Source organism: Eucyclogobius newberryi, unplaced genomic scaffold (genome assembly GCF_026437365.1).
Source record: "Eucyclogobius newberryi isolate DKJ021-1_F unplaced genomic scaffold, fEucNew1.0.hap1 SCAF_1, whole genome shotgun sequence".
Taxonomy (NCBI): domain Eukaryota; kingdom Metazoa; phylum Chordata; class Actinopteri; order Gobiiformes; family Gobiidae; genus Eucyclogobius; species Eucyclogobius newberryi.
Genome location: NW_027315723.1, coordinates 37,545,532 through 37,560,569, shown reverse-complemented (window position 1 = coordinate 37,560,569; position 15,038 = coordinate 37,545,532). Strand labels below are relative to the sequence as shown.

At 40.1% G+C, this 15,038-nt stretch overlaps 1 protein-coding gene across 1 annotated transcript in view; it reads left to right on the top strand.

Moving 5' to 3' along the window:
- Positions 1 to 15,038, top strand: part of ptprk (protein tyrosine phosphatase receptor type K) — a 107,024-nt gene that overhangs the window by 55,001 nt on the left and 36,985 nt on the right. Inside the window, exons 6-10 of the mRNA XM_072445534.1 lie at positions 1,424 to 1,505; positions 3,107 to 3,222; positions 4,419 to 4,593; positions 10,791 to 10,903; positions 10,979 to 11,159. Of these exons, the coding sequence (XP_072301635.1) occupies positions 1,424 to 1,505; positions 3,107 to 3,222; positions 4,419 to 4,593; positions 10,791 to 10,903; positions 10,979 to 11,159 (667 nt within the window). The remainder of the gene's footprint in view (positions 1 to 1,423; positions 1,506 to 3,106; positions 3,223 to 4,418; positions 4,594 to 10,790; positions 10,904 to 10,978; positions 11,160 to 15,038) is intronic.

Here is a 15,038-nt window from a genome sequence, read left to right as displayed (position 1 = left end):
TTTGTCACTTTTCTATAAAGACAATTTCAAAAATGGTCGCACTAATAATTTTTCATTTTTATGATTATATTGTGACCTAGATAATCACGATTATTGATTAATAACCTAATCATCTTGACAACCCAAAAGCATACTTTTTGCTCTAGTGTTAAAAAAACAACTTTAGACTCGCTTCCTTTGGCTTAAAAAAAAACAACTCTCTTCTAAATATCCATAGTTTAACCTGCGAAACAACGTTAGCTCCCCCAACAATATCAAAAAGGGGAGACAGGATATATTGATGAGCGTAAGGGGTGAGACGAGGGAACGAGTGATGCGCTCGGGACACTAAGCTACGAGTAAACAGTTTGCGACGGATTTCTCTTTTGCAGGTGATGAATGACAACCGCTGCTCTGCTTTATCACTCCCTTATACCTTCCTGTGAGCGCGGCCACCCCCCCTCCCACCTAGTTCCCCTCCTCTCCGCTCCGCTCTTCATTACAGCACTCCTCTGAGCAAACATGCTTCGAAAACAAAGACCATAAGCCACAGACGGAGGCAGTGTTTGGATAGAGATGACAGAAGAAGACTGCTAACATAAGAGCGCTGAAGGGCTGATGGTTAGATATACTAGAGCCATTTACATCCACAAGTTCTCGCTACGCAAGACAAAGCACTGCCATTATTTTTGAATTAGGGCGACTTCCTCCTCCATACACGGCTGCGTCACCTGTTGAGCCTTTTCATGAAAGTGAAACGCAGAAACAGCTGAAAAACAACCAGCGTGCAAGAGGCAGTTTCTTACAGGCTGTGGGAAAGAAAGGCATTCACTCAAGTCTTCATGATTGATTTCTTTGACGTAAAAGTCAAACCTAGTGTCTCCCTGTTAGTGGGTTTGGTGTCAAAGATTTTAGGTTTGATTCGCCATAAGACAAGTAACATCTGAGCTAAATATGTGCTCGAAAAATAACCCACAGCTGGAACGAAATCACTGCATGCTGGACAGAAGGCCTATTCTTCCTTCACTTTTTTATATGAATGTATTTACTTTCTAATTTAGTAGTATAGCAGTACAACCTGAAGTTATTTCTTTTGTTTATTTTTTAAAGTGAAGTCACTTATATTTTTAATCATATTAAATTGTCTTAGCATTGGAAACATTGTGGTGTACTCTGTGATCAAACAAATTACATTGGTTTTATTTGTCACTACCAATTGTTTTTTTATTCCTTGTGTATCGGCAAAAGATTTTGGGGTCGCACTTAGGTCACAAAAGGTTCACAATTGTTCGCAATGAATTTCAGCACTTTTGGATTACATGTAAATATACATCAAGTGGATAAGTAATAGATAAACAAAGAAACAAATGCATCTATTCTTGTAAGTAAAGAAAGTGCTTTTTTGTTGTATTTTGCTCACAAATCCCCCATTTTCCCTCTCCAGGTCATTTTTGAAGCGGAGGTTTCGGACAGCAAAGTGGGCTTCATCGCCGTGGACGATATTCAGGTGCTCAGCTACCCATGCGGTGAGTCGTTAGCATGGCAGCAATTAGCCATAGCCCGCTGAATAAACGCTGATAGCTTTGGCCACTAATTAGACTGTACCCGGGATGGTTTTCGGTCGCAGCCGAGCGGGCAGATAAGTGGGAAGGTGACACGGGAGAGACTGGCATGTATATACGGGCTGGAATAGGAGAAGTAAAAAGGAGAGATTGTAAACGAAGGAAAGGAAGAAAGGATAGAGGAAAGTGAAGCGAGAAATGAGCCAGGGCAATCATGAGTAGAGAGGATTCCGACCACTCAGCAGTTTGCAAACACACACACACACACACGCACGCACACACACACACACACACACACACACACACACTACAAACACTAGCTGTCTTGTCTGAGAGATGAGGGCTGCAATCCATTTGAAATTCTCCCTTCGTTTCAAGTCCCCTTCAGAGTTTCCCTCCATGCTCGAGCCTTAAGTCCACTTGCTACAATCAGCCCTAGATGCTTTAAACAAGTGTCCATTAATGTAGAAAACAGAGATGTATTTTGCCCTCCAGTAACAGCATATATATATATATATATATATATATATACCCGGTACATCTGTATTTGGTCGACACAGCGGAGACATTTCTGTTTCCTATTAGACTCCATTGATTACCAGTCATAGAAATAAACTGCCTTGCACATTTCCTCTTGTGCAGCTGTTGAGGTATTGGTATGTTGCGGTTGTTATGTCAAAATGTTGTCAATATGTCCATGAGCGGAATCACGGGAAATTTTCACCAACAAACGGTTCACCTTGGTGGTTCTAAAAGGCTGTCACGTCCATTAAATGTGGAATCAAACCGTGCTCTGTCATTTGTATTGGCATGAGAGAGGACCGGCCAATTCAAACACTGGCTCTAAAATCACAGCAATGACCTTTTTATGAAGCAACTACAAGATTTTAATGAGCTAGAAATACTGCGGACTGTGGGCTTTCAGCACAGTGAACTGTTATATGTTGCATTTAATGGGTCTAGGTCATTCATGTATTACTACGAGAACATTAAACCATGATATCTAATACGTGCACAAGTGACAACAGAGGGAAAACAGAAGAATTATTGTAGATTGATGCTTTTATAATTTAATTCAAATGATAAATAATTATTACATACATATAAAAGTTGAGTTTTTCAAATCAAACATTTTTCGTTGAGCGTAAATCAAGTGTAGCCTAAAAATATTTCCACGGCCAAAGTCCCTGCGAGCAAAAACAGTGGCAGCATTCATCCTCACAGCTGCATTTGGACACACAGGTTTGGACTCTGTGCGTGTGTGTGCTTGAACACATTTGCATGACCCGTTTGTGTGTCCGTTTTTAGCAGCTAACGATGATTGCAATCACCAAAGCAGAATGAAAATAGCGCTCAGAACATCAGGGCTTTGATTCCTTACTTCCTTACATTTCGGAGAGGGATTTCTTTGCTCTAGGCCAAAGCAGAAGTGACGCTTTGTTTTCACCTCAGACCTGTTTAAGTTGGACATGCGCAGCTATGATGAACTGATGATCTCTGTTTCTTGCTAAAAGTGAAAGCGTTGGCGCTAACTCTCCCCCTGTGTGCGTCTTCTTTGTGCGCAGATAAGTCCCCTCACTTCCTGCGCCTGGGGGACGTGGAGGTGAACGCTGGGCAGAACGCCACCTTTCAGTGCATCGCCACAAGACGAGACACCACCGACAACAAACTCTGGCTACAGGTAAGCGCTTAGAGGGGTAAGACTGTGTGTTAGCATCTCTACTACAGTTATGTACCACACAGGTTTGATTTAAACCATAGTAAAGCAAAATATAGAGGTTATGCAGGTGAGAGAACAGCATTCTGAGTGTCAAAAACGCTTGAGAATCAATAGTAATGACATTTCCACTGTCTTAACAACACATGTAAAGGCCTACAACTCCACTACATATGTACTTTTTTACCAGACATTTAAAAACAAAAACAAAAAAACAGATAAACAACAGGAACACTGCAGCTAGAGTGTGTTTAGATTACTCAGAATACTGTCTTAACTGGGATACTGCTCAAAAACCGGCTATTCGTGCACATGTAAACACACTCACTGATACAGACTTTGGGACCACAGACAGTTGAAATGATTATCTTTCCCTCCTTAAATACGATGTTTTTGAGTAAAATAATTGTCATGTTGCAATTGAAGTGTCCTTAATCTCCAACTGCCGTTAGCAATCAGGCTAGTTAAGCTCTGCACAGTCGAAAGAAGAAATTACTTTCCATTTTGCCATATAAAGTTAATTTGAGCCAAACAACAGCTCCATGGACAAACAATATGCAAAACACAAACAAAGAAATGCATTTTATCAGTTGTGCTGCCCATATTTTTGTCACTTTTGTCGTAATGTTGAGCATTTTGTAAATAAAACATTGTCAGCGCATAACCTTTATTGAAACAAGAAGCAGTACCGGCAGTTTGTAATTCCATCCCTTTTTCCAATTCTGCCGCTTCTTGTGCCTTTTTAATTCTCAATCCAACAAAACAATAAATGCTAGCAGTTAAAACGTAGCCCATAGCGTGTTCGGGTCATGAAAAGAATGGGAAAAGAAAATGTATTATAATCCTAAGAGTGAATGTGGAAGAAGCTTCGTAACAAAATGCACTCAGTCACTCTTCTGCACGCTCAGAGTCCGCCCCGGGCCATACATCCTCCCTGCTAACATAATTAAGAGGTTAATAGCTGACGATTTCATTATAGCTCTATTGTAGCTGTGACCTTCAGACCTGCTATCATCAACCAAATTGTGTGCGTCACTTATACTAGAATATGTGGTCCCAGTTCTGCCGTGTGACCTTGAGCAAGACACTTAACCCTCCCCTGAGCCCTCCTTAAGGCAGCTGATCCGTCTCTCTCTCACTCTGTATTTTATTTATTTTAGAGGAGAAATGGAGAAGATATCCCGGTGGCTCAGACAAAGAACATAAACCATCGTCGCTTTGCTGCCTCCTTCCACCTGAACGAGGTGACCAGCCAGGGCCAGGACCTGTACCGCTGTGTGACCCAGTCTGAGCGCGGCTCCGGGGTCTCCAACTTTGCTGGACTCATCGTCAGAGGTAAGGGTCAATATGTCACCTTTCTTTGGTCTTTTATTTGTGAATAACCAGTTTTGGTACCTTTGAATCCTGCCACTAAAACTAATATGATAAAGAAAGGATGGTTATGTTAGCTCATTATCAATAGGACTGCATGGTTTCAATTACAGTTAGGTATGTTCTGTTCAGTGTTAATTTTTTTTTTTTTTTTAATTATTATTTGGCTTGCTGCCGTGACCATTAATGTAACATTTGCCAATACCATTATTTAGATGTTAAAATCCATAGCAAGGCCCACAAATCAATCTCAAGTTGAATTAACGATCACACATTAACTTTTCACTTTTGTCAAAAAAACAAAAAAAAAACAATGTATTTATCTGGGATACAAATAAGCCCTGGGGATGATTGTGTAAACATATAGCCAGATTCTTAACCTAATTGTTACATTTTTACTCATGAATCTGCACAGAAAGACAAATCTTATACAAACAAGGACAAACTAGGAATGACACATGGGCAAACACAGACTGGGGAACCGCCCAAAAATAGCAGCGCGAAATATCGGCCGACCTGTCTCCACCCACATCGGTGAAAGATCTCGAGTCAACAATAGATATGAATACACACATTATCCCATGAATTTGCACCCCTTTGCCCAGAGGATAATTGACAAGAATGCTGGGCCAATCCCATCAAATCTTGAACCATTGGTCTATATCCTCCAGTTCACGCTAACTTACATGTCAAACCGTCTCTCCACAATCAGCGCGCATCCTACTTGTACAATGTAAGTCGCTCACACAAAAGCCTAATGAGAGAGGGCCTGTGTTGGGGCGTCTGTGCTCCAGCAGCTGCCATGTGGCTATGACACGCGCTTAATAAGGTGTCACCAATGTGTGTGTTTCTGATGGGATGCTTTATTCATTCACATCCAATAGCTCGCATTTAAAATTGATTTAAAGAGACACTAGATATGTGGACAAGAAATGGGGCAAAAGCAAAAATATAGCAGAACTGCATCGAGTGATGGGAGGGTGACACCGCAGGGAACAGGAGAAGGAAGTTATATGTAAATACACATCTCATTATAAAAACTATATACATATCAAGCTTGCATATGTAAACAGCCCAGGAGTGTGCATCATTATTCATAAGAAATGTAGAAAGCAATGTTGAATCAAAGCAAGGAATTATAAATATGTATGTCAACCAGTGGAGATCAGATAATAAGGCTTTAACACATGTCCAGTGCAATTCTCACTTGGCCCATGCAGGAAATTAAGGGTTCTAAATAAAATGCTGAATATGATTTTAGCGTTTTTTACGCTAGCTTTTGCGGATTTAGTAAAAGCACAGTACACTCTGCTAATGTTTATTTATTATGACTTTTTAATCCACACAGAAGGGTCTAAACATAGAGGAGACACATCTACATACACGCACACACACACAGGTATATATATCTATATATCTGAGGGCATTATATGTTGAGCTACTTTTTCTGTCACCACAAAGGAAGCCTACTTTCTAAGCCGTACAATTATGAATATTGATTTAGGAGAGCTATGTTGAGATATGGCAATGAAAGAGAGTGTGATTCTAGTTGGAGCAGATTCTCATGTTTATGTATCAGAAATATCAAATGGAAATGTGAACCACCAGAAATCAAAGATAGACTGTATGTTTGCTTGACTAAAATACCGGTAGTATATTTTGAAGATTGACGACTCGTACAGGTCCTGGACGACCACTTTACAGGCGACACATCTGTATTCAAATTTTCACTAGAGCGATAGAAACAAATAAAGTAAAGGGCTATCTATGAATGTGACTAATAATACAGGAAATGTATTCATAAAGATCTGCGAAAACATAAATTGTGTGCATCAAAAATGATTGACTGTGGCATCGGTTTCATTTTAGTGAGTGGGGAAAGTGGTCTGCTCTTGTAAAATTGCCTCAGAACAGGTAGGGCCAGGCTATTGATATTTATAACATGGAGATGACAGAGGAGTGCCATTACGAGCTACCTCTAAAGGGCGAGAGAGGAAACTGGCGGAAAGGCATCATGGGAGAAAAAAGCTTCCATTTCATCAAGATATTTCTGATAAGTGAAAATGGCATTTGATTTGTTCATATCCATTTATTTATAGCCATCTGGTTCTGTCGGAGACCTATCAAAAAATATACTGTAATATTGTTCAGCTACTGATTGACAGATTCAACATCGACATTATGTGATTTGTCCCATACTCTTCTAAAGGTTTTTCAAGCAATGACAATGACAAGATACACGCATTTCCATACACTCAATGATTCTAAGGAACAGGCGCAATACTAAAATAACACTAAAAGATAATAGTCAACACAAAATAAAAATAATAATAATAATTTTACCATATTGACTTATACTAGTAGAAAAACTCAATTTTATCCTATTTAGATGATTTTTTTGGTATCAGTGCCTCTGATATTAGTTGTAGTATCAAACATAGGATATGGATTTTTGACAGCCCAACAATGAATAATTATCACCCAGCCACATATATTTCTTCCACACACAGAACAAATCCTTCCACAATGCTCCGGTCGTCCCAAGTCCGCAGTGAGTCCTAAAGAGCTCTGAAAGAGTCTAACCCTGCTGTTTGTCAGCGCTCGTGTCACTTGCGGTTTGGTCAGTGCTTTGCTCCCATGATGCCGTGCCCTCTGGTTTCTACGACAGAGCGCATCATCAACAAACACACAGCACACAAACTCTTTGTCACGCCACTTTGCATTAACAGCAAAAAAACATGGCCTAAAAAACTCCCACAACATTACTGTCACACATGCACACGCATTTAGGATGGGGAAAAATATTACACACGCTTCAAAATTGTTTCTTTTATGCCTTTTTTACGGGCATTTAGGTGAACTGTCAACCTAAATATAAGAGACACGTTTAGCTTTGGGTGTGAAGTTGTCAGGCCAAAGGAATACAGAAGCTGGAGGTCAAATGTCCTCCAGTGGACACCGTAGTGATGTCAGCAGTGGCTAGTTACGGATAAACTTTATTGACAAGAATGCTGACTGTTGGCAAAGAATCTCTTGTGGTTGTTTATAACATTGTGGCTGCTCCAAAAACGGATTAACTTGACTTGCATTGACAAATAAAAGCTATGATTGCCATATTGATATAATTTGTGTCAAAAAATATTGGCTCAAGCAGTCAAGAATGACTTTGGTACCGGATACACCACTGTTTACTTAATTACTACAGTCTGCGTCAGGGTCTTCTCAATAAATCCGTAATAGACACTGTCAAATTTCAAAATGTCAAAACCACAGATGATCTCTCAAACCTACAAATCAACCCCCTTCGAGCCTCGCCACGGGAGTTTCACATCACTGAGGAGACAGACTGACACATAAAACAAAATTATGACTCTTCCAAGTTGGCGACGCCATTTGAAGTGCCTCCATCTTGGTTTGTTTTGCTGTTTTTCTTCGTTTGACCCAAAAACGACGAGAGTATAAGGGGGTTCACTCATTAATATTGGAAGGAATAGTGACAACCAACCTACTACAAAACAGCAAGAAGCGCTATATTTTTAAATGAACTGTAAAGATGACAAGTGATGGGAGTGAAATCAAACCTATTTCAACATTGTTTTCTCTTGAGTAACATTATGACCCACTTTCATGCGTTTTATGTGTATTATTTATCTTTCAGAAGCACAATAGGCTTTTCATGCAGAGAAAGGGAACGCGCTGACAGCCAAATCCGCACCTTTTGCCGGGGAAAGAAATAAACAAATATATTTCTTTATTTGTTAATGATCACGTTGTTTACCGCGTTCATTTGATGGTATTGCGCGCTGACATGTTGTGGGTTTTTCTGAAGCTATTTCAACATTCATTATCGGGATGGGGCTCTGTCTGCACGTGTGAGGGAGAAAGTACATGTCAAACTATGGCGTTTCATCTGCGGCTTAAAAAGACACTTCTGCCTGCTGCTCTCTGACAGCTGTATTCACAGGCCCACACAGACACAGAGGGAGAAATGAGGTGACGGCAATTCCAAATGCTGCTTTTTATGAAGCTATACACGCATGTGGACGTGTAATAGTACTATAAATAGATAGATATGTCTTACTACTTACTACTATGGGCATAGTATGTGCTAAATGACAGACTTGGCAAAACAAAGCTAGCGTACGTTGGCATCAGCTGTTCCTGTGTATCAATGCCCAAGAATGAACACTTGCGGTAAGATTGAAAATATATTTACGTTGCATCTCATCTAAAATGATCCAACCCAATGCTTTACACAAAGAGACGTTAAAATGTCTTGTAGAGGCACAGAGAAGTGAAATAAATGCAGGAAAAGTTGGCGTAGTCCCCTGTTCACTCTAGCTTTATCCATGTCTCACAGCGCCACAAACTTGGAGCGTCTTTTGGGAAATTGCTGAGAAGATTGCCTCATGATTTAGGTTTTATTTATTAATAAATCATTTGATGTCTGATGTCATGTTTGGGTGGCATCAGCCGCTCAAGTAGCAGACTTCTGTGAGCCAGGACCTCTACATAGACCAGCATTAACAGAACTATTTCAAAGTGAACTAAAGGAAACTGGTCTGGGCCAGTGCCACTTCAAACGAGGCGATAGCGACAGAGATATGTTGACTGACAAACTAACATATCAGCACAATTATTTTCCTTTTTCTTCATAAAGACATACATTCTCTGATTGTTGACCCAAAGGTTATCAAGCCTGATTATGCTCCACTAATGTCTTTGTACATCAAAAAAGGACCTTCAAGCCATCGTTTCCCGAGTATTTACAAAATCTCACAGTGATATGAGGCTGCTGCAGTTGAATTGGAAAAGTCATAATTCTCCCTTTCTTCCTTCTAATATCAGTGTAGCCTCATGCTCTGTGTGTGCAGTGGGGGAGATAAAAATCTGAATGATTTAGGGTATGTAAAAGATTAGACGCTGCGTCGAGTGTACTGGGAGCCTCCTGATGAATTCATGTGTTGATCTGTGCGCGTCTCCGTGTCAGGCAGATGAATCATTGATGCTGTGTGTTGTACACTTGTGTGAGCTCGCCCTGTCATTCACTGCTGTCTGACAGGGAGCGAGCCCATGTGACTGGCCCTGGACCATCACACTCATACTCGTGTACACTCTCTATTTATTCATATGGATCAGAACAGAACAACAGGGAGCAGAGGTGAACTTCAAGGTTAAGGCTTGCAACAAAAGACATTGTCCAAAATGGGATCGTTTTGCATTTGGAGCTCAGTCACGAACTTAGAAGATGGAGAAGACATTTTACAAATACACATGAAAGACATGCAAATAATGAATTAATAACAACTGACAATATCTATATATCGTGCCCATATGAATTATTATAGTGTATGCATTTTAAGATGCTGTATGTTGGTGGCACTTGTAATTTAACATTTTAATGTGATTAACTTGAAGTCACTTTTATAACCACGTTCATGACCTTATCTATTATTGGGATCGTTTTTGCATTTTGTATTTTTCAGCCCTTAATTTGCAGGAATACATTAGACAATAAAATTACACCCAGTTAAAATTAAGAACAATCCACCCAACTATCCCCCACTCTCCTAAACACATTCACACAACATCACACAACATCACACATGCACGCTTCACTTCGCTATCAAAACATGAGTGATCTTTGTCTCATAAAATACAGTTAAGCTTAGTATTCGTAGTAAGTTTAATTATGGTTCATCCAAATGGTTGAACGTTGCAATGAACATGAAATAACTGTAGATCCAGAAATGGCAACAGTAAATCAGTGCAGACATAATAGTGCTATTGTTTAATGCTAACAATATAATCAGCAAATCTTTGCGTAGGACGCTTTTATTTCACACCAATGTTTATAGCTTCTCCGGTGTCACTTCCTGCATCCTCATTCATCAGTGTAGGGCCTTTACTATTACCACTATTAGCATTGTAACCATGGTCTCTTCTTAACCAGTTCATGTAAGAAACAAGGGGATATCTCATTTCAGCCGATAACACCACGTCTGCAACACAAGTCAGTCTCTGCGTTTCCCTTTGATGTGGCACGCCCTTCTCCTTTCAGCTCTGACCTTGTTTGAATAATGCTGTTACTGTGATGTGATGTGAGGACCTTTGAAAGCGTCTTATCTGTGTTTTTGTTGTTTTCTTTCCGTGCCTTTCAGAGCCCCCACACCCCATCGCCCCTCCGCAGCTCCTGGGAGTCGGCCCCACCTACCTCCTCATTCAACTCAACGCCAACTCCATATTCGGAGACGGGCCGATTATACTGAAAGAGGTGAGCGTTCGATTCCAGACATTGTGAGTGAATTGTGAGTAACAGTGGGAGTACATAACACTTTTGGACGCGCAGGTGGAGTATCGGATGACATCGGGCACCTGGATAGAGACCCACGCGGTCAACTCTCCCAATTATAAACTGTGGCACCTCGACCCAGACACAGAGTATGAGATCAGGGTGCTGCTGACTCGGCCGGGAGAGGGAGGCACGGGCAAAGCGGGACCGCCACTCATCACCAGAACTAAATGTGCAGGTCTGTCGTCTTTAGTACTTCCAGGGCCTTGAAAACGACCGAATGACAACAATTTATCGCACGCTATATATATTTGTTTACATTATTTTAACCACCACAATTACAGTGTCGTACTAACACATTAATGCAGGCGACATGGGCGGAGTGTGTTGCCAAAGAACACAACGACATTATGCCGTCAAGAGAGCAGCTATAAAACTAGCCACCATTGTGGCTCAAGTTCACATGCTATGACCGCAAGTATCCAAAGGTTGTGGGGTTTGACTTGCTTGCCGTTTGACGCTCTCTTCACACTTTATATATATATGAATTTATACAGCATATATCTTATAACCTTTTCACTTTTATTATACTGAAATGGAAGAGTGTATTAGGTGATCTTGAATACTTGAGATTTTTTTGTCTGAAAATGTGTGCAATACTTTTGAAATGGCCCAAGGACACTTTGCCTCGTACAAAAAAGGAAAGTAAAATGCAAAGGTTAAAGGTTTTTACTAGACTCTGCACAGATATTTAAAGTTGTTTTGCAAGTTTAAAAGTCAAGGCTCCGTCTTTTTCAACGCCAATGAATCACTTGTACCGGTAGCTTTGGGAATCAAATCAAATTTTGAATCCTAGTCTTTATATTGAGACAATTACATATGCAGTAATTGTCTCTGAACGACTGCGTTAGATACAGACATCTGTGAACACCATTTTACTGATACTTCTTTCATCCCCGAGTAGCGTTTCAGAACTTTGTGAGGTTTCAGACCTCGTGTCTGGCAAATATATTTTAGGTTCGGTAATATTTGTACTCTGTTGCTGGAAAGTGGAGGCCGGGATATTGAAAGAAATCTCCTGGTTTGTTCACTGAGCTGAAAAACAGTTGATTAAAAACACTATAGCCTCCCTTACCTCTTTCTACCTTCTCGCAAACCCTTCATTTCTCATATCTCCGAGCTCACTCTTATGCATTGTTCATGTTCTTGCCATTGTTCATGTTCTTCCCCTCCCCAATCTCCTTTTTCTTTCTCTTCTTTCTCTGTGGATCAATAGACGCAGGGCAGAAACGCAGTCTGACATTTGTAGAAATAAACGAGTGAAATATAAACACGCTCGGCCTGGGGAGAGGGAGAGAGAGAGAGAGAGAAAGAGAGGGAGGGAGGGAGAGAGAGAGAGAGAGAGAGATGGAGCAGAACAACAAAGCTGAGGAGCATTGGCAAGAAATAGGTCTGAAAACTCATAAGATTGACTGATGTGTGGCAATCGTTGTGCGTCCCTGTGTGTGTGTGTGTGTGTATATATGTGTGTGTATATATGTGTGTGTCTCAGTGATGGATGGGAAGTCAGTCTTGTTCTGGAGACTAGTGCATCTAATAGTTTCCGGTGCAACAGGAAGAGGAAATTAATCTTCTCCTCTTGTTCATTCATAAATACTTGTGTCGTGTCTGCTGACATTAGGCCCGCAATATTGTTAATGTGATATCAGCAAATTAATGTAGGAGAGGGATTGGATTGGAGTCTTGAATCTCATTGAACAGGGACGCACGGTGGCAGAGTGGTTAGCCCTCACACTAGAGAAAGTGATTGTGTCCATTTCCCACACAGTCTCCTACAAGGAATAACTGGAGGCAAGTGCAAACCCGAGAGGTGGCAGATGTCGTAGGAATTTAAGTGTGATTATTTTACGTTCACTGTACCTTCATGTGTGAACACTATGGCCAACTTTTAATAAAAGTCAAGATTTACTTTTGAAAATGCATCAGGATAACACACTTTAAAGCAGCATCATCCAGGAGCATTCATCAACCATGGTCACGATACAAACCGTTCTAAATGTTGATACCAAGTAAAGGCTCTTTACTCTATGCCAATTTTGATACCACATGATATTTAAAATATTTATATTTTTTAGGCCATAGATTGTACATTTTCTTTACTACTACCATATGGTGTTATACTAGTTCTGATATAGATTAGGGATGTCAACAGGTCACATTATAATTGTAAGAACTAAAACTATAACAACTTATAATTGTGAGAATCGGTCCATATTCCATTCTAAAACTATTCAGGAAAGGTCAAATTTTGTCCTGTTTTTGTGATGTATTGATACTTTTCCAAATGAGTATCTATTTTTGATACTAATCAGTTACAGTAATTAACCGGGTATCAATACTTCTGACAACTGTACATAGAAAATCATAGAGGAAAATACCACATCATAAAGCAACACAACTCCATTAAAATCTTGTTAATGGTCAGGTCAGTTAAAGCCATTTGTTAAACAAATGAGGCGATCCTGGCAGTTGGTGCACGCGCTCCCGCCGCACGCCCTATTACCATTTTGATGCTCATAACTTTGTCCAGAAGCAGAGAAGCCATTTACTTTATATTGTTTACCATAATGTGGTTAATATTACATTGAGATTAAACATCCAGGGGTTTAGAACTGTTTCAAATATTATTCCTATTTTTGGGAGTGCTCTATATTTCAATGTGTGCAGAAGTAATTAATGCAGTAGTTCCAATATCCGTCCTATTCTATTCTATTGGTTAAGTGATATCTCCCTGCCCTCCTCTATCTCCTGCGTCTGCAGACGCTCACAGCCTCACAAACAGTTTGTCGAAGGACAGAGAAAGACACACAGAGGAGGAAATGTTATTTAAATGGTAATGATTCCTTTGCGTTTTCTGTTTGCTGAGATTTGTCTCCTCCTGCCACCTGTAGTTTTGAGCTGGAATATTTAGCCCGGTGTAATGATGACATGCAAATGCACAGACACTCTGGGATGTGTGCACAGTGAAGGAGCAGAGCCAGGCCTGTGACCACACCCCCCCGCTTCATTAACAACTAATACAGCTAATAAGAGACTGAGGAGGCATAACACTGTGCAGTTACCCATAATAGGCCTATTTACAACTGTATGGATTTACACCCTACGCAGCAAATCATTTAGGCAGAATAACATCTAATACATACATAATGTTGTTAAAGTCGGTGTAATCCCTGTCCGTTCCATTTTAGAAAAGGATTCAGTTGTAGTCATTTCGACACCGTTTTTGAAAAACAAGACATTTCGACTTTCATCCCAAAGACATTTGAAAATGACTTTGGGATGAAAGTCGAAACGTCTCGTTTTTTCAAAAACGGTGTTGAAATGACTACAACTGAATATTGTTCTATGACAGTTAAAGTATTTGTTAAGATAAATAAGTTTGGAAATTGGCAAAACAAAAAGGATCAAGCCACATTAAAACCTTGATCGATTGCTGAATGTCTCTACCCTCTCGCCCCATTTCTCACTACTTCGGCCCTTTCCAAGTGTAGCTTAACTTAATAAAGCCTTTTTTTAAACAATCTATATTTTTAGAATAAGTAAAATTCTCATTGCTCACATGCTTAACATGGAGCTGTCACAAATGTTTTTCTTAATTTAGTTCTAATCTCCCAATTATTTGTGCACAGTAAAAAAGAGTCATCCTTTACAGAAGACACATACATCAATAGAGTTTGTTTAACTCAGTTGAACTTTTAATGCTTATGGCAACTTTATACAAAACATTACTACAGTGATTTTCTCTGTGTTAATTTTTGAAAATATAAATTACATTTTGTGTTTCATATCCATCTGGACTTGTTCTGTGCCTCCTTTTATCCCGCTCTTCAGTTTTTCCTCCGCTGTGATTTATTGCACTTGTCTGAAGGGTGAAAAATAATCAACTTGAAGTGAACAGAGAGGCTGCAGCAGTGGGAGAATAAGAAGGTGAAGTAGACACAAGTAGCTTTTAATCCAAATCCTGAATTTTCTGCTCCAAACCTCTGGGTCGCGGCAGGTTAGAGCCACAGAGCCACTACAGCCGCACTTAAACACCACAGTTCACACCAGGCATTTC